Raw genomic sequence first — 27223 nt, 5'->3', positions numbered from 1 at the left:
ATGTTCAAGTCCAACTGAGCCCCTGATTTTGTCACCAGTATTTTGGCAGAAAAAGCAAAAGGTGGGACAGGCTGACTCATCACTGGGTTGTCTTCCCGCTGTCATATGGGTCTGGTGCAGGCAGGCGTTTTAGCTGGCTTCTTTTGCTTCAATATCCATGTTTGTAGCTAAGTGGTACCAATCATGAAGTTGATTAGGATTGCCCCTGCAGATGCATGTCTGGAATAGATTGCGATCCAACCCTGCTTTGAAGTAGTGGATCAATGATTGCTTGGGCCTTCGAAAGTCTCTTACGTATTCTCTTGCTGGCCGACCCCTCTGCTTCACATCGTGGTGGTCTTTCTTTGCCTGTACCATTTGTGGCTCATCCTCAAATTAGCCTTCAATCCATGTGTGAACAGATCGAAGTTCTATAGCTCGGGTGCCTGTGCCTCTCGTAGGCCAGCCATCCACTTCACAGCCTTCCCCTCCAGATTGGCAGCTACAGCATCAATCATCTTGGTTTCATCCAAATACGCCCATTCATAACGATTAATGTGAGACCACACCTGGTTCAGGAAGATAGTCACCTTTTCTGGGTCTCCATCGACAGTGAGCTTAAGAGGAGGTGGGTTGGCTGGGTGGCGATCCCAAAGAGCCTACAGTAAGCCAGGGAATTGTGGATGGTGCAACCCTCCCTCATCAGAAAACCCCTGGTGGAGGTCTTGGGCTGGCAGGACGCTGATGGCAGTCAGGGCTGGCACGACGTTGATAGGGGTCAGGTTCCACTGGGCACTGGTGGCAATCTGGGCTGGCAGGATGCCAACGGCGATCGAGGCTAGCATAGTGCTGATAGCGCCCATTAGCTTGCAGGGCTAATGGGACTCCTGTGTTGCTCGGAGCTGGCAAAATGCCTGTAATATTCAGGACTAACTTGTTCTTGGGATCAATCCGGGCTGACCTGGCATTGGTAGCGGTTGGTGCTCCGCCAGTGCAGTGGGCTTGATGTCAGGTCAGGCTTTGGTAATGGAGAGGCAGCCCACTCGATCACCACAGGGCTAGGACTCTGTCGGGGTGGTGGAGGTTCATGTTATCAGTTGTCCTCCTGCCCACCTGAAAACACCTGGCTGATGGCTAGTCTTCCTTCGCCCATCTCCAGCCGATCGAACTTCTCTCTCAGGCGTTCCACTGAGTAGCTGGCCGTTAGATACTTCCACTCACCAGATTTGTCCCAGGCTGCTGACTGCTTTGCTTTCATTGCTATTAGTGAAAGGAAAGCAGGCAATGAAATCAGTGGGAATTCAACCTCTGCAGCCTTTAGTGTGTTCTTGAGAGGCAGGGCAATGTCGGACTGCCAGGTCCCCCCTGAGGATGACTTCTTCCTCCTTCTGAGTCAGCTTCTCCACCAGGACTTCACAGGTGTTTGGTCCCACTCTCCATGAAAGCAGCAGTCTGCGTCCCATCTGCTGCAGCTGCTCCAAGGCTCGAGATCAATTCCCCTTTCTTTTCTTTCTTTTCCATCTTTGTCGTCCTCCCAAGGGTTGGGTAGGTGACTGGGGCTCAGGACCCCGTGGATAAATGAATTTTGGAGTCTTGGTTTAATGTCATGTTTCCGAGCAATGAGAGCAGTATAAATAAGAACTCTGAGGCAATTGCTTTCCTCAAAGAACACTTTTAATATCAGCACAAACAAAGGTAAAACCAAGACTGAGTTTCCCCACAAAAGGTTACAAAATAAAAGTTGAACTTCCCACCCCTTAGTGTGTCATACATCACAATCCCCAATTAACACCTTTGGCGGGCTTCCTAACGGTAGCTCCAGCCTGCCACACACTTAGGCTGCTTGACCTTGGTTCCCACAAGAAAGTTATTGTTTTGACTAATCTAGAAGAATGCATTTTCCTTTTTCCATTGCTGTGACAATGGAATACCGAAGAAACATGGCTGTATTCAGAATGGTCGAAGGTTTGACATTTTTCTACCACTCCCCCAATAGCTTCTTCCTCCTGACCCCCAACATTTCTCTCATACCTTCCCCAAGGTCAGTCCTAAATTCCTTTACAGTACGTTAACAATCCACAGACCATAAATGAATATAAGCTGTCACAGATATACTTGTTGGTTGTGTAGTCAAGTGGCAATAGGGAATGTGATCAGATCAGCACTTTATTGATCAGCACTTATTGATCTCCTATATCTTCCAGGTCCATTTTGTTTGTGGAGCTGGAAAATTTGGCTGGAGCATTATACCCTGTATCTTACAGATCAGCTCTGGGAAATGGTGAGTAAAAGCATGAGAATTCAGTTATTTCAAAAGAAGTACCTTTTGAAAAATGAAACTCTATTTTATCATCACACCGGTTGAGACCCTTGGTTTTGAAAGATGACTTAACAAGTATGGGTGAAGAGCTCTTTCAAAACTCTGCACATCTGCAAAGCCATTGATCAACAGGCTACTACAGATGGTGAGTTTTGCCAGATGGCTAAACCAATGGATGTGGCTATCTGTTAGAAACATTTATCAATCATTTACAAATCTATCAGCACTGGTTTACAACCATGTAGTTAGCCGCAGATTCAGGAATTGACATGCAAAACAGATTAGCAATGTAAGTGGAGAATATAATTGACAATAACAGCAAAGCTAATTCTTTTTGAAAGGCCAGTATACTTAATGCTATGTACACAGCAATAGTGGATAAGAAAAGTAAAATGACACAAGTCCAGTTCTCTAAATTTTGATTTGTTTGACTAAAATGTGAACTATTACTTTATTACAAAAAAAGGAAAGAAATATTGAACAACTCCAGGTGCTTCACAGGCCTGCAGTATTCCATAAGAGCAGTATGTAAGCATATAAGTCAGCCTTAGGAGTAGTATAAAATGTCAATTATATGAAATTAAGTATTGTATTTTTCCAACCTTCTCTTGATCTCTTCTATAAAATTCTCTTGAGGGATATTAACCTAAAAAGCAGATAGTAGACTTGATTAGTGCAATTCATCAAAAAAAGTATTTTTACTGAGGAAAACAGAATTGTAAACATGATCTCAGTGGTGTTCAAACAGCTCTAGGCAAGATTATTTCAGAACAGTTTCAAACTGACTCTATTAAACACCAACACCAACCTCTTTCCTAGTCACAACATCCCGAAGTTTTACTACTCCATCATTTAGCTCTTGTTCTCCAACGATGATTGCCAGTGGAATTCCCGTTTCTTCACAATATTGCAGTTGTTCCAGTAGTCTGGGATTTTTTTTATATAACATCTCTGCCTGAAAAATGTTGGTAAGAAATGGAAAGATAAATACCGACAACATCAGTAAGATATAGTAAATATGCTTGGCTCAGAAAATTATTTAAGATATTTAATAAAAAACTAACTTAAAGAGACATTTTTCATCAAACTGAAGGCTACATATAGCAATAACACTTAGACTTATATACTGCTCTATAGTGCCTTACAGCACTCTCCGAGCAGTTTACAATGTAAGCATATTGCTCCCAACAATCAGGATCCTCATTTTACCGACTTTGGAAGGACGGAAGGCTGATTCAACCTCGAGCTGGTTAGGATTGAACTCGTAGTGGGTGGGCAGAGTTAGCCTGAAATACTGCATTCTAACCACTGCAGCATCATGGCTTTTATAACCATCTTACAAGTCTGTGTAAGTATTTACCCTTCTCGGATCTTACAAATATTTGCAAAACTTTGCCATTATATATTAAAGCTTTGTCTGAATACTATATACTATTTATGTAATTATAATAATATATAGTCTGTGTGAACAAATAACAACATTTCTTTTATTTCATAAATTCAATAGACGATCTGGCAATGTGGAAAAAGTATCATCTCCCTAGCTAGGGCCTAGCTCAATCTATACAATTAAAGAAATAACTGGTGGACTTCCGGTGGCTCCGCGGCGCCGGAGACAGCCTTCCCGGGCTGCCCGCGGCTCAGCTGAGTGATTTTCGCCCGAAACAGCGCCGATCAGCTGTTCGGGCGAATTTGAAGCCCCCTCCTCGGGAGAAGAGGAGGGGGTGAGCCCCCAGGTAGGGGTCGAGTTCTCCGGGGCCGCCTGAGCTTTGAGCTTGGGCGGCTGAAGGATTGAACTCCCCCGTAGCCTGGGCTGCTCCCAGCTGGCCAGCGTCTCTGCTCCGGATTTTATGGAGCAGAGCCAGGCGTCTGCGACCATCCCTGCCTGAAGGAAGGACTATGAAAGGAAAAGAGCAGGCAGAGCGGTACAAGAGGGAAAGATGAAGAGGATTATATTATTCTACTCTCGAGCTTGATGGACTTTTTTTAAACTTAAAGTAAAAGTGCGTCACAATTGTAAGTAAAAGATGGCGGCTAAACCTCCTCCTAGAACTTTTCGGAGTGCTGGAAACTCTCCGGTGCAACAACATTCATTATTGCAGGCGCTGCATTTTTCTGATGTATTGACATTGAAGGATCTTGAAAAACATACCCAGTTAATTTTGGAATCAATGGGTGTTAAATTTCTACAGATGGAGGAGAAACTGGAGAAATTGGAGGAGAGAATGGAAGAGAGGATGGAACAGAAATTTAGAGAGATGAAGGTAGACATTTTGTCTTCAGTGCATAAAGTAGCTGAATGTGTGGATGATCTGGATGAAAAAGTGGAAGATTTGACTCAAAAGAATGCTATATTAGAAGCAAAAGTATTGGAAATTGAAGATTTAAAAGACAAAATGGATAGCGAACTGAGTCTGGCTCAATTTTACCAGATGCAGTTTGCTGTTAGAATTAGAGGTTTAAAAGAGAATATTAAGGAAGATCTAAAGCAGCTGGTCTCAGAGGCTTTTGAGGTGGTATTGAACCAGCCAGCATCTGAAATAAAACAAGGCATGGACAAAGTGTTTCGTGTGAACTCGTGGATTGCTAAACAGAGAAAGCTGCCTAGAGATGTGGTGGTTTATTTTCTAAAAAGGGAAATTAGAGATGAAGTTATACAAGCTGCCTATGATACTAAAGTTGTGATTGCTGATCAAGAAGTTCTGGTTTTAAAAGAAATTCCTCCAAAGATTTTAAAGAGAAGGAAGGACTTTACATTTCTTGTGCAAGAGCTCAAGCAACGAGATATAAGGTTCAGATGGGAGATTCCAGTTGGCTTGAGCTTGATGTATGAAGGCAAAAGTTATTGTTTGGTTACTGTGAAGCAAGCGCGTGATTTTTACAACAATGTTTTAAAAGCAACCCCATCAATACTTTTGGAAGTTGCAGAGGGATCTGGAGAAGGAGAACATCAAGAGGATGAAGATGGACAAACAGACGAGAATGGTGCAGGAGGAGATCAAGCCACAACTCTTTTGGATGATCCTAGAGAACAGAGGGTGACGCGTGCTGCCTTAAAACGTTCAAAAAAGATTAAAAAATAAGACCAGCAGAAATCTATGGAACTTCCACAACGTACTTGCAGTCAAGCAGTGGAACTAATGGACTAAATTTACTACAGAGGAAATGGAAGAAAGTTTTATGGGCTAATGTGGGTTAATTTGTGTAAGAACTATCTATTATAGACTATTTCGGTTAGAGATTGATTAGGTAATAGGGATAGGTGCTCGTGGTGTGTAAATGAGAATTTGTTTAGAAAATAGAGAATTGTGGAAGAACGTAGACAGTGGAGGAAGGATTTTTTTTTTTAAATTAACATGAATGACGCTAGCTTTCTTTTATCTTAGTTTTCTATACATATTTAATATTATTAAGGATTGGTTTATTTTATATAAGCTAGAGAGTGATGGATTTTAGAGTTTATAGTTGTTAGTATATGATTGTTTATGATTGTTTTTTAGATATATACCTTGTATTTAGCTCTGGGAAGTCGGGGGGGGGAGGAAGGGGGGAGGGGGGGAAGTAGGGGGGGGAGGAGGGAGGTGGAAGGGGGGATTTTTTAAAGGAAAATTGTATTTTAAAACTTTTTAATAAAAAAAAAGAAATAACTGGTATCACTTTTGTGAGTACTTCATTAGACATTCAAAGCTGTTTTGGACCAGTGCTACCCTATAAACATCTTATAGATTTACCTCCTCTCAGTACTGTAGGCTTCTTGTCACATGAATGAGGCAAGCCATGTCCTGCTCTAAAGAAATTTCTGAAGACCTCCATAAAGAAAAAGTTAATTGATGCTTATCAATCTGGTGAAGGTTATAAAACTAGTGTGAGACATAGTCTTGAAATGGAGAAGATATGGACAATAGTGAATCTCTCCAAAGAAAAGGACTAGATAAAATTTTATTTATTTATTTTATTTAATTAAATTTCTATACCGCCCTATTCCTGAAGGACTCAGGGCGGTTTACAGGGCAGCATAAAAATAGGATTCAAATGGAATAAGAAAACAATATCCATTGTCCAAATGATTCAAAATGCAGATTGTGCAGAGACAAAAGAAACAGTAGATCACATACCCATGAAAGAAGATTGTACAAACTGATTATAATGACATAACACAATTGTGAACATGATTCATTGGAACATCATACACCAATAATAAAAAATTGAAGAAAACACAAGTTAAACGAGGAAAATGAGCAAGTTGAAATATTGTGGAATTTCAAAATATGAACTGATAAAATCTTGGCTCCTAACACAGTGCATTTAACTGAGGTTGACAAGAAGAAAGTGTGGGTAACTGATGTGGTAATATCAAGAGATAGTAGAATAGAAGACAAAGAATTAAAGAAGATCACAAAGCATTAAAATCTGAAAATTGAAAGATTACGGCCATGATGGTCTTAGTAGCTATCCTTGCATTGGGTGTCATGTTGAAAAATCTTGGACAACACTTAGAAAATATGCACATTGATAAAATTTCTATAAGTCAATTACAAAAGACCATACTGCATGGATGTGCACATGTATTAACAATATATTATGACATGCTATGTTCTTGGGAAGAACTCAATGTGTACAAAGCCCAACACTAGCTAAAAAACTGCCAGCTAGGATTTCACGAAATTGTTGTGCATATAATCACAGTACTAGGTGCCCTGGATGCAATTCTAAAATAGCTGAAGTACCACCTGAAAACCATTGGTATTGATAAAATCACCCTCAGTCAATTGCAACTTACAGCCTATGACAATACTTTCACATCACATAACAACATATGCCTAGCCTAGGACCTTGGAAGGTCTTCAGAGGTGGACAAAAATGCCAAATCCAGTCTAAATGTCTGGCTGTGTGACCAACTATAATATATTGAATTTATATGAGCGCAGTGGTTGGAATGCAATATTGCAGGCTAACTCTGCCAACTGTCAGCAGTTCGATCCTCACTGTCTCAGGATAGAACAACAGCAATGGCAGAAAAAACAAATCTGCTTCCATAATATGGCATTGATTAATCAATGGAACCTGAAGCGCACTAACCTTGCTAAATTGAGCTGAGCAGATACTATGGGACACAGGAAATCTCTCAGGTAACCTATGCCATGTACATTCCCTGGCAAAGATATGCAAGCATTCAAAAATCTGAAAGGGAGTGAATAATTTTTCACAGAAATATATTACACTGGTGTAAAAACTCTTTAGTATTACCTTGATGCCAGCATTCCATAATTCAGATATGAACTTCATTCTGAATGCAAGTAAGTTTTTCTGGGGAGTTGCCACCAATACTTGTGTCTCTGTCGCGCGGATGTTCTCTTTGGCCATCTCAAAGGAAAAAGAAAAATAATCAGTATTATAACCAGAACTAACTAAAATTTGCAAACAAATTGGACGTAATTACTGTTGGAAATATTCTAAATTTCAGACATTTTCACTTATTTCCAAAATAATGGATATGTTTAGCTATATGTACTGCATCTTGCACCAAAATCCTACTTGTATCTCAGTAAATATGCATTATTTTCATGCAACCATTTCTCCTACTGTTTCTAAAGCAGTTTTGTCTTGCTGGTTACAATTATTTTCCCTGTTAATTATTATAAACAGGTTGTTTATAGAAACATTGCCTTATTTCTCTTATATGAAGTAGTTGATTCTTTTATTGATGGATGAGAATTTATCTTTCCTGTGAGGAAAAATGGAAAATTAAAGCTGTGAGAGTAAAGATGACCTTGACAGAAATATGAAAGATCCAATATCCAGGCAAGAAGTGCTGAAATGTTCTTTAAGTCCTGGGAAGCAAGATAATGTTTGCAAGTGACTCAAGCAAACACCTCACTTATACTCATCAAGTATAAGGTAGAAGGAAAGTAAAGCACAGACTCACAAGAGTCTGTTATTATAGCCTACCCCAATAAAGTATAATTAGATCTAGTTTTCTGTGAAACTGATCTTGGTATGGTCTACCTCAGTGTTCTCCAAACTTGCCACATTGGACGTTTTGCAAATATTTGAGGGGCCCGAGGAAAAAAAATCAATTTTATTGATTTTATACATTTTATAAAAAAATAATTGAATGAATTTTATTTTGCACAATGCAACAGCAACAGCAAAAAAAAGAAAAAAGAAATGTGTTAACTACAGAAACCATGCTGTTATTATACAAACAAACGATATAAGGAAAAAACCTCAAACATTAGCAAACAGTCTGAAGGAATAATGAATTAATAACTGCAGATGAGAAAAGGCTATTCTTTTTTTTTCAATGTTATTTACTTAAAACGTTTACAAATTTACATTAAATGAGAATCTGCACATGAAAAACAGAAAAGCTATGCTGGGGTCACTCTTCCCCCCCTTTGTAAGCGAAAGAAACAACCCTCCAGCTGACTGGAATGGGACAACTCTCAGCAGCCAGTGGGTGTAACTGGGTAGGCGTGGCTTGGTGGTAGTGTGGAAAATAACTGGAAGTAGTGAGGAAGTTTAAAAATAAAAATATGTATGCTTTTAGTATTATCATGTAATCATATTTTATATTTTATAATAATCATTTTATAACCAATTGCTTGAGTAGATGCTTTGAGAATATGGGGAAAAATACAGGCCTCAAGGGGAGGGAGGGGGAGAACAGGAGTTACTATGGGGCCCAAATGTGAGTCACCATCTAGGAATTGTTTTTAAGTACCTTCTGGTGCCTGGTACTCCTGGCAGGTGTAGAACATGGGAGACATCTCTCCTCTAGAAACAGGATAGTAGGGGAGGGATCTTATTAGTATAATGTAAGCAAACAGGGGCAGAGATAATGTATTTTGTTTAGGCGCTTCTGATAGATTGTAACCTCCAAAGCCTAAGCCAATGGGGCCATGGGGGAGGGAATGGGGCGTAGCGATAGGATGTATAATATGTTATTTTGGAATTTGGGGTGTGGTTCAGTGTTTGGCTACATTGTTTGCCTTCCTGAATCCACCAGCTTTGCAAACCGTTACTTTTTAGACTTTGTTGTGAAGTCTAATAAACTTCTTTTCTATTTGTAACACAAACAGAGTGAATTTCAATTTGTGACTATTTTTGTGTCTAACAGTAGCAGCTGGATTGGGTGTGACTAGCTGGGCGTGGCTGGGTCAGCATGGAACAAGTAGCACTGGCGACGTGGGGACAACTCACTGCCCCTCCTGGTCTCCCCAAACTGCTGTCAGCCAAGTGCACGCACACACACACACGCACACACACACACACACACACACACACTCCCCCATGGCAAGCTTGGAGACTTTTATCCACATCTGAGCTGACAAGCTGCCAATCATGCCTGGGCTTGTGGAGAAAGGCCTCTCCTTCCTCTGTAGATACAAGTTCCCAACTTGGAATGCAGCGTGTGTGTGTGTGTGTGTGTGTGCGTGCGTGCGCGCACCTGCTTGGCTGCTGGGAGTTTGGGGAGGCGAGGAGCTTGTGGGGCACCAAGCTGTCCCCATGTTGAGTTAGTCGGTGCAACTTGTTCCGTGCTGACCCAGCCGTGTCGAGTCAGTGGAGCTGAGCTGATTGCACCTACCCGGCCACACCCTATCCAGCCACGTCCACCTGCCTGTACCAAGTCAGCTGCGCCGAGTGAGTGGCGTCGAGCTGGCCGCACTGAGCTGGCAACACCCGCCCAGTCGCGGCAACTTGGCTGTGACGACCCAGCCGTGCCCACCTGGCCACTGTGAGTAGTCATAGACACCCCCCCAGCCGGCTTTCTCTTCCTTGTCTGGCTGACTTGAGCCAGTTTGAATGGGGCTTTCTTTGTGCGGGGGCAGGAGAATGATCCAAGGGAGACCCTTGAATACACACACCCACACCCACATCCACACACACACCGGAAAGGAAGTAACTCTCCAGCTGGCTGAAAGCTGGGGCAAATTTTAAAAGGAAAGATGTTTTCCCTTCCTTGTCCAGCAGCCCTCCAGCTGACTTGCATGCACGCGCGCGCACACACCCACACCCACACCCACATCGGAGTCCTACTTTCCTTTCCAACAGTGGTGCATACAACCTTGCTTTCCTTCCCTGTGCTGTTTGGAAAGGATCAGAGCACAACATGTGGGAGCTGATGGGCTGGAAGAAACCACCCAGAGGGCTAGGCGTAGCTCAGGGGCCATAGTTTGGAGACCTAGTGGGACTGACATTAATTCATTTACTTTGAATTATTTAGAGGGGCAGATGAATTGCATCCTGGTTAATAAAGGAAGATGCTTTTAAAAATATTTGCCAGAATGCTTTTTAATTTTTTTTAAAAAATTAAAATTATTCTTTAAATTAATGATGATCTATCTCATCCTATTTTTTGATATATCCCCCTTTCTTGCTTTGTTCTCATTTACTTTGCCTAATGCCCAATTGCCTAGCCAGTTTCTATACCACCTACTGCTTCTCTGCCCAGTTCTATGGCACTATCCTGCTTCCTTAATGGGTCTTTTATGTTAAGGATTATTGCTCCTTTTTAATTGCAAAATTTAAACCCAAACAGCTTGTAAATTAATCTGGATGCAATGTAAATGTCTATAATGTCAGAATAAGAAATTAGACTTCTTTTTAGCTAACTAGATTGGAAAAATGGGGATGTGCTCTAAGCCAGCTTATTCTTTTTCTTATTTTAACAGGTGATTCAGTAACAAAATTTTTGAGCTATGATTGCTTACAAAAATCTAATTTCTTTCAAGGAATTCCATAACTGTGCAAGTCTTATTAAAATACTTAAGGAATCAAGGCGTCTAAAGAACAGACAATCAAAAAAATGAAATTACACAAACCTCTTTAATGTGGCAGCAGAGTTGGAACAGCACCTAGTCCAGGGGTAGCTGACTCAGGAATTCTGGGAGTTGAAGTCCATGAGTCATAAAAGAGCCGAGGTTGCCTACCCCTGACCTAGTCCCATGTATGATCAGTCTTAATCTCTTTGTGTTCATTCCATTATTATTTTTCTAGGGCTTCTCTTAGCACTCAGCCATTGATTGGCTATGGGTAATCCTTGTTTCATGTCTACTCATTTAGTGATCATTCACAGTTACAACAGCACTAAACAAGAGGTACTTAAAAGAGGAACTCATAGTTGTGGCTGTTGCATTGTCCCTGCTACCACATGCTCGCAATTAGGGCCTATATTACATTACAGCTTTCTGCAATCGTGTGATCGCTACTTGGTGCCTTCACTGCTGCCTTCTGACAAGAAAATAAATGGGGAAGCCAGTAAAGGTCGCAAATTGTGACCACATGACTCTGGAAAGCTGCAGTTGCTCAAGGATTCACCTAACAATAGCAACCGTTGTGCATGTCCATGTGATGTCGCATTTTATGAGTCTATCACTGAGGGACAGAGTTTTCACTTTCAATTACAGACTGTCTGTAATATGGGGGATTGATCATAGAGAATGAGAACAAGCAAGAGAGGGCAGGTCTAATTCAAAGGGTATTGGTAAAGATCTCTTATATAGGCTATAAAAATACTGAACAGGTGGTCTGAGCTAGTAGTTGCTAAGAAAAAAAATCAGAAGTTTTTCTCAACCTTAGCAACTTGTAAAAAATGTGAATTTCAATTCCCTGAACTCCTAGCCAGAATCAGATAAGACTTCTGCTATTTCAGATTGACTCTAGTCTTGTGGTACCAATAGGATGTAATCTTTTCTGGTTTTTTTCCAGAAAAATTCTACAGCGTTGGTTTGCTGCCAGAAAGAGGGGAAAAGGCCTGATTATATGTGGCTGGTCCTTGACCAAAGACACTTTGTTATCTGCTATAGCCAGGTCCCAACCATCTTTTCAAAGCAAAGAACAGGAAGGCAAACTGGCGGGCCAAACTCTGAGGAATATTTTAAAATACTAATGGGGAGGCTTCAGTGCTTAAGAGTTGGGGCTGTGCTATCCCTCATCCCATCCCCACCCACCAACTAGAGTTTGGACAGTCCTTGCATCTCTCATTATTTCCTATCCTGCAAATGTCTTTCACTTCCACACTTCTACATTTGTATTTTGATCTCTATGCACAACCCTGAACTCTCATTTATTTAACATCTTCTAACTGCTTAATAGACCTTACCTCATTATTCTGCTCTAGGATAGAAAAGATCCTTTCAACACCGATGCTGAGTCCAACACAAGGTACCTTATACCCTTTTGAATCAAACTTGGCTACAAGCTCATCATAGCGTCCACCTCCAGCCACACTACTTAAGCTAAGCGATTCGTTTAGGTGGCTATGCTTTTGGCACAATAAAACAGCCTCATAGATGACTCCAGTGTAATAAGCCAGACCACGAGCCAGACTCAGATGTAAAGAGACCTGTGAAACAGGACAAGAGGGCTATTAATAGGAAAATATTGGACTGCCACAGATCACTTATATTTACTTAATACTACTGTCAAAACTTCAAATGCTCTGAATTCAGCCATGTTTCTTTGCTTTTCCGTTGCCACAGCAATGGGAGTGGGTGGAGATGCATTCTTTTAGTTTAGTCAAAACAATAACTTTCTTGTGGGAACTAAGGTCAAGTAGTCTAAATGTTTAGCGGGCTGGAGCTACCGTTAGGAAGCCCGCCAAAGGTGGTAATTGGGGATTGTGATTTATGACACACTAAGGGGTGAGGCGTTCAACTTTCACTTTGTAACTTTTTTGGGGGGAGGATAACTTTCAGTCTTGGTTTCACCTTTGTTCGTGCTGATATCATGTAGCCATTAAAAGTATTCTTTGAGGAAAGCAATTGCCTCAGAGTTCTTATTTCTCATCTATCGGAACCATGACAACCACATTCCAATATTCACCTGATCTATGATGCCAAATAGAGTAAGGTATTCAAATAGCAATTTCATGTCTTCTAGTCCTTCCATAGCCAATCTGTTCTGTACTAGTTTGGGATCCTTGAGAAGCTTCTCAATGAGACATGGTCCCCCTGCAGAAAAACAGATGCATTTAAAGATGGAAGATATACTTACATTGTTTTCTATCACCTTCGGTAAATCTTACAATTACAATACTAACTCAACATTATTTCAACTTCAGTTGAACCTAATGTCTGAAACACAAAAACATAAAGAGAGCACTTTGCACAAAAACATCTGCAGGACCACAGTCAATCTTACTCCAGCTAAAGATTAATTACTATCACATTATAGAATGCCTATACTGAAACTCACCATGAAGTTGAACATATTCACTAATGCGATCGACAGACTTAGGAGAAATACCATCCTCTATGATCATTTCATTTTTTACTTCCTCCCATGTGACCTGTGGAGGAAATGGAGGAGTTAACTATGCATTATCTAGTTAAAAGTAATTCATCTTTTGGCTAATGCATTTCTTTGCTCAAAAAGTAGATAACTTAAACTGACTTTTTTCAATATACATGACATACAGACATAGGGAATAGCAATTTAACAGGATCCAAGTGAAATCATTATTCTTTTTATTTCATGCATAGCCTACAGGTAACATTTTCAGAGCTGAGGGCCATACTGAGGCTTGCATGTTCCTATGTGCCTGAATCCAAACAAACCCTATCCATCCAGGCATACACCTTCCTATTCTAGCAGTACTAATTCACAAAACCACATTTCAAGTACTTCAATGGCTGCATTCTTTACCCTCCTTCCATATGCACTATAAATTCTCTCATACACAAACATGCTATATGCACACTTCCTTCACATATTCTGTTATCATTCTATCCCTCATGTGCCCTCCCATTTCCATATACATATCCTATCTCTTCCATGTTCCCTCATACTACCTTTTGAATATATGATCAAATATACAGATTATTATACTCTTCCCCTCTTCTACTTGTACCAATTCACTTTACTGCCTCTCCTACAAGCCCACCAAGATCACACTGAAGATACTTAACTTATCCAGTTTGTCGAGAGTTGAGCAAGCCCTTTCAAATTTGATTTCTGGAATACCACATATTGTAAAGATCCCTTGCAAAATGCGCCTGTCATTGATCTAAAATAAAAAAGAGATTAAAAAAAATAAATGTATACACTGTGGATTTTTTAACAGGTAAGAGTTCTTAACAGAAGTTCATTTGGACTAAGAAACAGCCAGTTTTTCTTACTTTGATAATGAAATCTCCAACTTGCAGGGCAGTTAAGATCTCATGCATGACTTTCAAACACTCTGCATCAGGGATCATAGGATCATACTGGCCAGCAATGTCAAAATCCTGGAACACAGAAAGTAGCTATTAAAAATCTCTAAATAAACTAGGAGACTATTGTTGGGGACAATAAGCTGACTTTGTAATAATGGCGCTTGGGGGCCCCCCGAAAGCCCTAATAAGCAGGGACATACATAGAATGAAGGCTATTGCTAAGCACATTGATTTGTGCTTAGATTGTAAGCCGCCCTGAGTCTTCGGAGAAGGGCGGGATATAAATGGGATTTTAAAAAAAAATTGAACGACTGAAGTACTCAATGATTAAATCCTATTTTCATGAAGGGTGAAGCAACATGTGTGTCCCATTTCGCAAAGAACTCAATTCACTCCCATATTTCCGACATGAAATTCTCTGCTCCTTTGGCAAGTTCAGTTTAAAGGTCAAAGAAAAGAGAGCTCCTCTGCCTCTCTGTTTTGCTTTCCCAAAGTGGAAAAATCTGCAGATACTCACACACTGGATAAACTCCCTGAAGCGTCCTCTCTTTAGAGATGGCTTCTCACGCCTGTAGACTTTTGCAACGTGGTAACGTTTGCACCGTTTAATTTTGTTCATAGCCAAGTAACGAGCAAATGGCACCTAGAAACATAGTTAAGAAAACTTGCCTATGTAGCACAGAAAGGAAGCAAGCAATGGGCAATCTTTTTCCCCCTGAGAAATATTTTGCTTTTTAACCCAAAAAACTCACACCTAGTTTGCAAGATGGTGAGAAATACATCCAGTGACATCGCTAAGGCTACGTTTCCAGTCTTTTTGAGTGACAGATTAAAATGTAAAATAGGTGTATATTGTGATTCCATGAAGACTTCCAGAATTATGGTATCTGGAGGCATGGTATAAAAGTATTGTATCCTATTGGAAGGAGAAATCTATACAAGACTAACTGCAATGGATTGCTGAAACACATTGTCAACATATGAATAAGGGGATGTATTTTTTTAAAAAAAAAATAGTAAGACCAACTCTTAATAAAGAATAAGTTCAAGTAATATATTAACATTGTTTTATAATAAAATGTTCTAGCTAGCCCCTCCTTTTCTTTTACACTATTAATTTAGAAATCATATTTTGATAATGGTATTGTAAGTACCTTCATTTTTCTTCTAGCATTCATTTTTAAAAGCAACTTGTCATCATCCACTTTTGTTATACATTAGTATTTTGTCAATTTGGGTGGTAAGATGCATTCCATGGGTCATATGCAAAGGTTTGGGAGCTTCTTCTATTGATGGGCTATCATTTCTATTGTAGGACAGACACAGAGACTTCAAACTTACCCTAGCTACTTTCATTTTTGTAAGCTGTTCGCACTCCCTCCAGTCAGGTGATTGCATTTTGGGTGCCTGGCAACCAGCTCACCTTTACATCCATTTGTAATGCCGAGGTCATGTGACCACAATTTGTAACATTTTTTTTGCCAGGCTCCAGTGTTTACTTCTGGTTTCTGGCAAAAAACACCCATTGGAAAAACTGATTCACTTAACGGCCACATTCATTTAATGACTGCAGTGTTCATTTAACGACCGTTGCAAAAAATGTCCAAAAAATCAATCATGGGGCATCAACTGGCTCACCTAAGAAGTAACTGTATGTTAGTATGAAGAAAGAGTTCTCTATATCTTTTCAACAGTTTCAAAGACCTTTACAGAAGACACACTGCACTGGCTCATGATGTTTATATTACAGAGTTTCACCCTAACCCATTAAATTGTGAATGAAAACATACTGGCTAACATGTAAATAAGAGCTCTGATCTGATACGCTCACCTTAAACCAGGCGTGTCAAACTCGCAACATCACGTAACGGTGTGTGACGTATCAGGACTTTTTCCCCATTGCCGGCAATGGGGTGGGCGTGATTTCGGCGTGCCCGCAGGCCGGCAATTTGACATGCCTGCCTTAAACAAATCAACTAGAAAGAGGAAGCTTCTTCTGAATCCCTTGCAATTTTTGACCAGTCTTCAATTACTGTTATGGGTCATGCAGCAATCTGCCTGAGACACTCTTATCTTTTAAAAAGTGGGTTTTGCAAGTTAGAATTTTTGTTAGGATACAGTTAAGTCATATCGAAGAGACAGCATCTCTCCTCCTTGATCTTCCAGATCATAAATCAACTTTGTCTCTTCACCGTAGTTCCCTAGCAAGAGTTCCTTTAATGAAGGAAAAGAGAAGGAAAAACATAATATATTTTGTCATTTGTAACTCTATGTTTCAATCTCATATATCATTTTATTAAAAGTTTTAAGCAAGAAGATAAAAGCTAACATAAACTAACTGAAAGTAAGAAAAAAAAATATCAAAGAAAAAAGGTGCAAGTAAAAGAAAAAAGGAGAAATAGAAAAGGAAAAAAGTATGAAGCTTTCAATATTCTTATTGAAAGAATATATTTTAACCTCCCTCTCTACAGTTATATTATTTTACATTACTCTTCTTTCTATATTCTATCCTGTCTAATCATCAAAACTGTAAGTCACAAGATCATTTATTCATTTTTACAGAAGTCCCCTTAGAGACTTCCAGTTGGCAATAAATGTAGATTTCTTTTCTCTAATCAAATAAATTAATTTATCCATTTCAGGAAAATCTGTTAACTTTACCAGCCGTTCCTCTATAGTGGGTAATGTTGAATCTTTCTATCTTTATGCATACAGTAAGCTCACTGTTGGCTGTCTTGAAATAATTATTAACCTTTAAGATCTTCTGTATCAAAGTATGCATTTGGATCCAGACTTTTCAGCTCCTTTACATCTCTGCCAAGCAAGATGAAATACCGTGTGAAGTAGTTTCTCACCATACTAACTATGAAGGAGTTTATCAGTGAAGCGTCTGCCAGTAACTCTTAAGCAGGTAACCACTTTAAACATCCCCCCTCCCAAACTTAATAAAATTCTAAATAAGTCAGTCACAGTAATTTGCAAAACACACAAAGACATACACTGATAGCTCACACAACATCTTGGCTCAGTGCTCAAAAGCCAGCAGGGTTGGAGCCATCTGGAACTTGGAGGTCATGCTGTTCCACAGGACAGATGCAGTTGAGAGAAGACATGCTTCAGGGTCCAACAAGATGGCAAGGACCAACCATGCCAACCCGGTTTAATCTTTTTGAACCAGCACAGATAATTAAGGGGTCTCCTCAAATACATACCCTTATCCTTTGCTATGAAGTATGCCTTAAATTGCATCCAGAAGCCAACCAGTAATCAGTGCAGCATGCAAACTATTGGTATTACATAGCATACTGAGGTAAATCCATACCTATACTGTTGAATTCTGGATAAGTGGTAGCTCGAGTGGTCTTTTAGGGACAGACCCATGTACGAAATATTTCACTCATCCAGGTTAGACATCATTAATACATGAGCAACTGTGACCAGAGCCAATTCAGGAACTAGCAAAACAGATTGATCTCTACCGAGATAGATTTGCGCTAAGGTCCTCAAAACCATGGTTATCACCTGCTCCTGGAGCTGGAGGTTTAAATCCAGGAGAAGTTCAGGAGAAGCCCCATCCAGAAATAGGGATGGAAAATCTCTGGGATCAAAGCACAGTTACTTGGTCTTGCCCAAGTTAAGCCAGAGTCTATTCCTTTCCATCCAGATTACTGTATTTTGAGAAACAGAGTCAGAACTTTAATGGCATCAGTTGAGTGACCAGGAGCTGAATATCAGCCAAATATCAGCATATTGATAGTACTAGATCTCCACTTCCCCCAACAGTGACTGGAAGCAGTCCTGAATAAAAGAAGAATACCACTATAACAAATGCACCTCCCATCTCCACAAGCTAATCTAGAAGGATACCACTGACGATAGTGAATGCTGCTGAGAAGTCAAGAAGGGCCTGGTGGGATGAAGTGCCCTCATCCCCGCCTACCATAGGTCATCAACAAGTGAAATCAGTGTCATCTCATTACTATACAAGGTCTGAAACCCAACTGGAATGAGACCAGATAATCCATTTTCAACAAGACCATCTGAATATGCAGCCTGACCAAAAACAGGAAGTTGGAGATCAGATGAAAGTTGTCCAGCTATTGTTTCTTCAGAAGGATGGACCACTGCTTCCTTCAGGGCAGGCAGAACTACCTCCACACTCAAGGATGAATTTATCACCACTTTGGCCCAACCACCTTCCATCTCCTGGGAGGCCTTTATCAACCAGGAGACACGTTGCTGTAATACACTCACACCTCTGAGGATTCTGCCTTAAAGATGTCCTTAAAAGTTACAGACACAAACTCCCCCTCCCAAATTAACCTAAACTGTGTCACAATCACCTCAACAGGACTTGCACAGCCAGAATCCAAATCACAGCAAATTCTAGGTAAAATCAGATTTTATCTGTCAGATGTCTAGAGTAATCCTCACAGCAGTTTTTATAACGTTCCTGTAATCCTTTTGTCCCAGCCCAGGTCATCCCACCTAAGGCTGCTGGCTGACACAATAAGAGCAGAAAAATAATTACATTTTGTTGTTCTTATTGCCATAGTATAATCCTTACTATAAGCTCTTATCCATGTCCACATGGACTGACTCCTAATTTTCCTCCGGTGCTCCAGGGATCTCTTTTGTTGCTCCATTTCCCATGGTTTTTGTGAAAAGCAGGGACTACCTCAAGATTCAAAACAGGGAGGGCCACATGCATAATCCAATATAAAGCTAGTATTATCCTCTCATTCGTAAGAGATGATTAAGGCTGCAGCCAAACTGCACCCCAAAGAAATTTCTTCAAGTTCCCTCTGAAACCCAGCAGAGTCTTTCAGGTGTCTGTGATGGATTATCAAGCTGGAAGGGAGCTTGGAGATCTTCTAGTCCAACCCCCTGCTCAAGCAGGACACCCTATACCATTTCAGACAAATGGCTGTCCAGTCTTTTCTTAAAAACCTTCAGTGATGAAGCACTCACATTAAAGAGACTCCCTGCAATGGACAGCACTAGAGAAGTTCAGAGCGATGGACAAGTTGGTCATGACAAGGGACAGATACTGACATGATCCTAACCAACTCACACTGCCACCCTGCTGAGACAAAAGTCAGGCCTAACATGTGACCTTTGGTGGGTGCTAGGCCCTCAATGATCTGGATCAGGCACCTGGTGGGCATTAACTCCCAAGACACTTCAATCTCGAGTTCCTCATAACCGTAGCTATGCTCCCCAGCACCCATTTTGCAGCCCCTTGAACACCTGTTTTGCATTGCACCAATCAGACAGCAGGAACGCTTTCCTCTTTTTTTGTTCTTTAAATATAGAATATTATATATCAGAGGGATTAAACTGATTGTTCTAATTATATTAGAGAGAAAATTGGGACTGTAGATTTTTTTTTATAGCCACCGCATGTCTATATTCGCAGGTAGTTTTTGACTGACAACCACAACTGGGACAGAATCTCAGCTGTTGAGCAAAGCGGTCATTAAACAAAATGCCCACGTGACTGCTTCGCTCAATGGCTGCAATCTAAACAACTCCCGGTGGTAGTTGTTAAGTGATCTCCTGGGTTGTTAAGCAAATGGAGCGAAAGCGGGTAGACCTTTGGCTCGCAAATGTTCCTTGTAGCCTGCTGGAGGATTTCATCTCCTCTTCGGTAGCCCTGGTGCAAGGAGGGGAGGGGAAATCCTTCAGTAGGCTGTAGGAATGGAACTGAGATCCTGAAGGTTTCTGCTCCTTTCCCTCATCCCCCCACAAGGGATTTGTTCTGTACCAGCCTGCTACTGGCTTTGCAGAAAAGGCAACCCCTTTATAAACGGCAAGAGGCTGGAATACGTCTGCCAAATTTATTACAAAAACAAACAAGACACATACCAAGATACAGGAGCTTTGAAACACTATCTGAGTGGTTGCTTTCAGCAAACCAGCCCTCCCCAAACATTCCCTTTATAAAGAGTTCAGGGCGTGGCCTCTCTTTGCCTCCTTCCGAGAAGCCCCACAGCCTTCCTGTTTGCTCCTACTTGACTGCCTCCTGCGTCGGGCGTCCTTGAACAGGGCCAGCTGTGGGTCATCTTCATCCACACTGTCAGGCTCACACAGCTGGGTCTCCACGGTGACCAAGTGGGAGGGGCCTGCCTGAGGGCTATCATCAGCAAGATCTTCAACACCCCCCTCCTCCTCTGAGTCGTCGTCCGACCCAACTGCCGAACCCACAGGCTGACCCTGAATCACAACAGGATTTTACCTCCCCTTTGAATGCAACCTTTCTTGGGAAGTCAACAGAAATGATTGCAAATGGTGATCACATGATTGTGGGGTGCTTGGTTTCCAGTTACAGACATGAGCCAGTTGCCAAATGTTTGAAATGGGGGGGGGCAGAAGTGGTGCGATGTTTTATGGGGCCAGAAGTGTTGTACAGGCCGCAAAGCATCCTTTCTGAGACCACTGTAACTTTGAAGAGTCGTTAAACAAGATGAAAAGCGCTCTCTCTTCAAGCAAAGTACCGAAGACCAGCAAAGGAAGAATATGAAACAAATACACATTTCGGGAAGTACCAAATAAGTCAAATTTCAACAGTCCGCAGATAGTCCTCCATGTACGACCACAACTGAGCCCAGTAAGAAATTTGTTAAGTGAGTTTTGCCCAATTTTATGACTTTGCTCACATTTGTTAAATGAAAACCCCTGAAGTTCTTAATTAGCAACATGGTTGTTAAGTGAATCTGTATTCCCCATTGACTTTGCTTGCCAGAAGGTCGCCAAAGAGGATCACGTGACTCCGCGACGCTGCAACTGTCATCAGTGTGAGTTAGTTGTCTAGCATCCAAATGTAAATCACATGACCATGGGGATGCTGCAATGGTCATAAATGTGGAAAATGGTCACAAGTAACTTTTTCGGTGCTGTTGTAACTTTGAACGGTCACGAAATGAACTGTTGTGGACTACTTGTATAACATAGGTTGAGGATAAATAAGGTTCATACAAATAACCCAGTTTTGAAAAAGGGCCGAATATGCTTACAAAAAATACTTCCTGATAAAATAATTGTATAAAACAATTTTTACTTGGATAATTTATAATTTAAGATTTAAGCACTAAATTACTACATTCAAGATATACTACTATATTATATCATATTACGATATATTTTCATATATGACAATTTCCGTTGTAGAAGAGATGTTATTGCACAGTGATCTGTTTGAAATACATGGCTATTTTTACTATTTTTATTGAAAAACACACAGTATTACGGTACCCTTGTTGTAAGAATGTTTTATAAAACCATGAATTGATATTAAACATTGCTTTATCATTAGGAATAAGATTTATTTAGCTTACATTCATCTTTTTTTAGTTCTTTAACACCTAATGTTGTAAATTTGTAAAGGATAAATCCGTTTTAGGGTATTCTGAAAATATCTCCTAGCATTCTCCTAATCCCTTCCATTGTCTCTCCCTCCCTCTCATTGTCCTTACCCTCCTTCCTTCCTTGTCTCTTCCTCCTTCCCTCCATCCCTTCCATTGTCTCCCTCCCTCTCATTGTCCCTCCCTCCCTTCTTTCCCTCCCTCCCTTCCAAGCAACCTGCTAGTCCAAACTACAAATACTGCACCTTACACAACCTGCCCATCTCCCATTTTCAGGCACATACATTATGAACCGGCTACTTCTCCCAGTCATTTTTCCCCTACCAGAGCCCAGCGTTCGAGCCAAGTTCCCGATCCTCTCTGTGTACATCGTTCTTCCCATAGCGCTCCCCAACACTGTCGAGAGATGCCCATTTCTGGCAGCACTGCTACTGTTATCAAGTTAATTTTCACCCGCCCAAAGGAAGAGAGCGATGCTTTTCTCCCTCCTCCAAAGGAAGGGAGACAAACCCGAATCGCCACCAAGTCACCCTTCCTTCGGGTGAAGTTATCTCCTTGCAATGCAAAACTGCGGGGGCTCCGTCTTTTGCAAAGGGCAGCGCGCGCGCTCCGTGAGCAAAGGAGGAGAGCAGCCAAGCAGCCTGCTAGTCCAAACAACAAATACTGCTTCTTGGGATGGAGTGGGGTGGGGACGGAGAGGAAACATCTGGAAATCATGCAAGAACTTTTCCTCTTATTATTGCTGTTATTCTTCCAAGTTGCAAAGGAAAAGCAGAAACAGCCCAGCTGTGTGGGTCAAGCTCGGCTCTCTTTCTCTTTTCCTTAAACGCGGTTCATCAGGAGCTCTGGTGCTTCCCACGCTTGCAGCGGGGAGACTGGAGGCTTTTCCTCCGACCCGGGGCAACTTTGCAAAAAACAGCAAAACAGCACGAAGCACGGCTCAGCTGTACTTGCACATCCCGATCCCGCACTCCCGCCCCGCTCACTTGCTTGCTTTCCACTCGCTTGCGGGGCACTCGGAAGCCAGTGTGGGGCGCTTAGAGGCCACCCGCATGGTGTGCATCGGAAGCCACCCGTGCAGGCTGCTTGGAGGCTGCCGGCGCCCACTCAAAAGCCGGCGCCGCTCGGAAGCCATCCGTACAGGCTGCTTGGAGGCCGTCCGTGCAGGGTGCATCGGAAGCCACCCATGCCCGCTCAAAGCTGGCGCCGCTCGGAAACCACCCCCGTGGGGTGCTTGGAGGCCGCCCATGCAGGGTGCATCGGAAGCCACCTGCGCCCGCTCAAAGCTGGCGCTGCTCGGGAGCAACTTGCGCGGGGCGCTTGGAGGCCGCCCACGTCTGCTCAGAAGCCGGCACTGCTCGGAAACCACCCGTGCGAGGCGCTTGGAGGCCGCCTGCATGGGGCGCATCAAAGTCACCTGCGCCCAGAGGCTGGTGCCACTCGGCAGCCACCCACACAGGCCGCTTGGAGGCCTCCTGCGCCAGCTCAGAAGCCGGCGCTGCTCGAAGCCACCCGCGTGGGGGAGGCCGCCTGCACCCGCTCAGAAGCCGGCGCTGCTTGGAAACTGCCTGCGTGGGGTGCATCGAAGTCGCCAGCGCCCACTCAGAGGCCGCTGCCACTCGGAAACCACCACGCTGTTCGGTGGCTTCGAGGCCGCCCACCGGGACTTCCAGCTGGCCGGTGGCGTAGGATCCGGAGTCCCAGCCTCCCAGCTGATCAGCGGTGCTCTCCTCTGGTTGGCAGCTCAAATCTGGAGTCTCAGCTGATCGGTGGAGCAATGAGCGGCTGGCAGGCCAGGTAGCTGGGTTGCTGTGTGGATCCCCCCCCTCGGTTGATTGTCAAGCCTGGGGCTTGACAGCTGCTCCTGCTCGAAAGGCAGGGTTTGGCGGCCGGCAAGGCGCTCGCGCTGGGCTCTCCCGAGGCTGGCAGGTGATGGGGGAGGAGCAGGCTGCCTTACTGGTACCTGGGACTCTGACGCGCCTTCCCGGCCACGTGTACCCTGAAGAAGCGCCGATCAGAAGTCAATCCGGTTGCTGCACGAGTCCCTGGGGAGGGCGGGGCCTTGCTCTGTGCCTGTGCGCGCCCTCTGTAGGGTTCCTGCAGGCCGCTGCATGCTTTCCGGCAGCAAGTGAGCTGGGAAGGAGCGGAGCACAGGGGGGGAGGAGGCGGGGGGGAGGAAGGCGATGCCGCATACCACCAGCCAGGTGCTCGCGTACCACTAGTGGTACACGTACCACTGGTTGAAAAGCCCTGAGTTATTTGATTGGCCCGCTTTACAACTGTCACAACTTATGACCATAATGGGCAAGCTCCATTACGGTGATAACTCAAGGTCTACACTACAGAACAAATACATTTCCATTTAAGAAACTATCCTAATCTCCAGTTCTAAACTTCATTATTTGAAACAAATTAGCAGCATAATCAATGAATTCAATATTAAAAACAAAACAAAACCATCCTTCCTTTCTCCTGACCCATCACCATGTTCAATGACGCATGTAGTTTAATTAATTAAGAAACTTGGATTATTCCAAATAGGCTACAAAAACCTTATCAGCAACAGCAAAAATATTACTGACTTACGCTCACCTTTAGCTCAAAGACAGGAGTGTCTATTGTCACGGCTCCATGACGCTTGAAACAACTAATTATGGTGCTAAAGATTTTTTCACGGATAGCCATTTGCTTTGGGCTAAAGTCCCTGCTGCCCTAGGAGTTCAAGACAAGGCAAAGAGGTTAGAACATGAACTTGTTTGGAAGAGGATAAAACTGAAAAAGCAGAATGTGTGTGTGTGCGTGCGCATGTATGCATATGTGTATATATATGTGTGTGTGTGAGCATAATACAATATAATACAATATAATACAATATAATACAATACAATACAATACAATACAATACAATATAATAATGTATAGTATATCAGGGGTGTCAAACTCAATTTCATTGAGGGCCGCATCAGCATTGCGGTTGCCCTCAGGGGGCCGGATGGGTGTGGCATGGGTGGGTGTGGCCTACTGGGTGGGCGTGGCTAGAGTGCATATGGCCTACTGGGTGGGCGTGGCCAGCTCTACATTGTTTGCATCAAGGGTGCCTATGGGGGCCTGGGCAGGAGTGGGACAGATCTGAGGGTCTCTGGCAGAAGGAGGGTCTCTGGGCCAGGGCCAAGGCAGTGGGGGCCGTTCCCTCACTGTTTCCAGGATGGCTTCGCGAGCCACATGAAACCACTTCACGGGCTGGATCTGGCCCCCGGGCCTTGTGTTTGACATGTCTGTAGTATATTATATTATTATAACATATGACATGATATAACATAACATAATATATATAGTATGTTATAACATGTATCATATATAATACATAAACAAAACTTATCTGGAAAGATGCAAGTTCACTTAAAGTGCATTTTCCCCCCACTGAACAGATTATCAGTGGTAAGCTACTTGGAAGAAACCCTGTAGAGGAAAATAATACAGTAGATCCAGAAAGATCACCACCATGGGGGTATTACCTTGGGAACTTTGAGAATCAGGTTTCCTTTTGAGGCATCAGCCTTCTGCTGGTGTGATAGCTGTTTTTGTGCATCTTCAGTAACCTGGGAAAAAGCAGAGTACAGGTAATCCCCAAGTTACGAAAATTCACTTAGTGACCATTTGAAGTTACAACCTAACTCCCCCAAGTAATTAAATATAGTCCCAAAATTACGAATGTTGCAGCACCACGGAAGTTGTTCACACTTATGAATGACTGCAGAGGCTCTGGCATTGGCCCTGTGGATACTCACCTTGCGAAGATCCAGGGAGCTTTCCATTTCTTGGCCTGTTCGATGCTTCAGGCCTTTGGTGCATTTGCAGAAAATGGAGGCCTAAAGTACTGAAAGATCACGCAAGACCAGCGGTGCTAGATTTCGCGCTATTGATCTCAACTGATCTCACAGAACTTTAGCCCTCTGTTCTCTGCAACTGGAGGCCTTGACGAGATCTGTGGCAGAAGGTTTTGCAAATGGAAGGAAGATCTAAAACATTGAAGCCTTCCCTCTGTTTGCAAAGCCTTTTGTCATCTTTGCAAAAAGCCTTTGCTGCCGAGAACAGAGGCCAGAAGGGAGGCGAGCTCCCCTCTGGGCTTTGTTTTTGTCGGCAAAAGTCGAGAAAAGAGCCCTGGAAGGGCGCATGCTTCCATCTGGGCCTCCATTCTCATCGGCAAAGGCCTCCTCAAGCATTTTGCAGATGAAAAAGGAGCCCCAGAGGGGAGTGTGTGTCCCTTTGGGCCTTGTCGGCAAAGGCCTCCTCAAGCCCTATGGGGGGTCTTTAAAGCGGTGTTCCATAGGTGCATAAACGCTTTTCGGCCAGAGGCCGAAAGTTTCTGAGGGCCATGATCTTGTGCGATTTCAGACACCCATCTGCTTTTGCAGAGAATGGGTCCCTGAAGTCCTGAGAGATTAGGTCACCCAGAAGCTTCCAGTCTCTGTGGGAAAAGTGTTTGTACACCAACGGGAGGCTTGAAACAATTGTGGGGACCCCAGGGGAGGGAGAATGAGTTATCTCAGTGGGGCAGGGGAGGCCTTGGGTGGTCTGAAGGAGGTGGCCTTTTTCATCACTAGCCCCCGCCCCCATGAGATACCTCATGTGCACTTAACGACCCATGCATTCGATTAGAGAAAGTGTGGCGAAAGGAGAGGGTGATTGTGGTCAAGTTACGTGATTCACTCCTACATATCCTCGGTTTACGAATGTAATTGGCATGCTCCATTACATTCATAACTCGAGGACTACCTGTAATAGAAACTTGATACACAAAAGAAATAATATTGATCTTCTAGTCCTTGTTATTATAAAATTCAACGTGTAAAACACAGAAAAAACTTCTGCATTCTCAATGATTATTCTGATTCTGTGTGGTATATTGGTTAAGTTATAGGATTGGCATGAAAGAGGGGGTGGAGGACAGGTTCTTGTTGCCATATACCTGGCATACTCACTGCATGAATTTGGCTCAGCCATTAGAGCAGAGCTCCCCAACCTTTCCAGGTTGGCGGCCTGGAGGGAAAGGGAGGAGCATGCAAATGTACGCGTGTGCATGCGCAAAATGGGGGCATGCAGTAGTGGCACTAATGCTCACACCCATGCACAAGTGGGCCACACGCACCAATGGCAGTGGTGGTGGCACGAATGCCCATGTGCATGCACAAACAGGCCACTAAGGCCCGTGTGATGCTGGCAGTGGTGCTAACGCTCTGCGCATGCGCAAACAGGACCACTAGCAGCCGCGCAGCAGCACTAGTGCGAATGGGGAGGGTGCGTATACACATGTGCATACTCGCCAGCCATTCCCACGGCCCAGTACCAATCCGTGGCCTCTTGGCCACCAGGCCGTGGGAATGGTTGGCAAGTGGGCACAT

General features: G+C 42.9%; 1 protein-coding gene across 1 annotated transcript; it reads right to left on the bottom strand.

Annotated features, from left to right (window-relative positions):
• Nucleotides 1–1635: 1635 nt before the first annotated feature.
• LOC310638926 (histidine--tRNA ligase, cytoplasmic-like) lies at nucleotides 1636–27223 on the bottom strand (the record flags this gene model as incomplete). Its single annotated transcript, XM_083360287.1, has 14 exons — nucleotides 1636–2945; nucleotides 3108–3254; nucleotides 7547–7663; nucleotides 12405–12647; nucleotides 13127–13254; nucleotides 13499–13594; nucleotides 14213–14309; nucleotides 14422–14529; nucleotides 14975–15100; nucleotides 16576–16671; nucleotides 24414–24533; nucleotides 25337–25420; nucleotides 25610–25662; nucleotides 26971–27223. The coding sequence occupies 14 exons, from the start codon at nucleotides 27221–27223 to the stop codon at nucleotides 2880–2882; spliced, it is 1734 nt and encodes a 577-aa protein (XP_083216413.1). The 3' UTR covers nucleotides 1636–2879.

Source organism: Vipera ursinii (genome assembly GCF_947247035.1).
Source record: "Vipera ursinii genome assembly, chromosome: 3".
In the NCBI taxonomy this organism is placed as follows: Eukaryota; Metazoa; Chordata; class Lepidosauria; order Squamata; family Viperidae; genus Vipera; species Vipera ursinii.
This window is presented reverse-complemented; position numbering and strand designations above follow the sequence as displayed.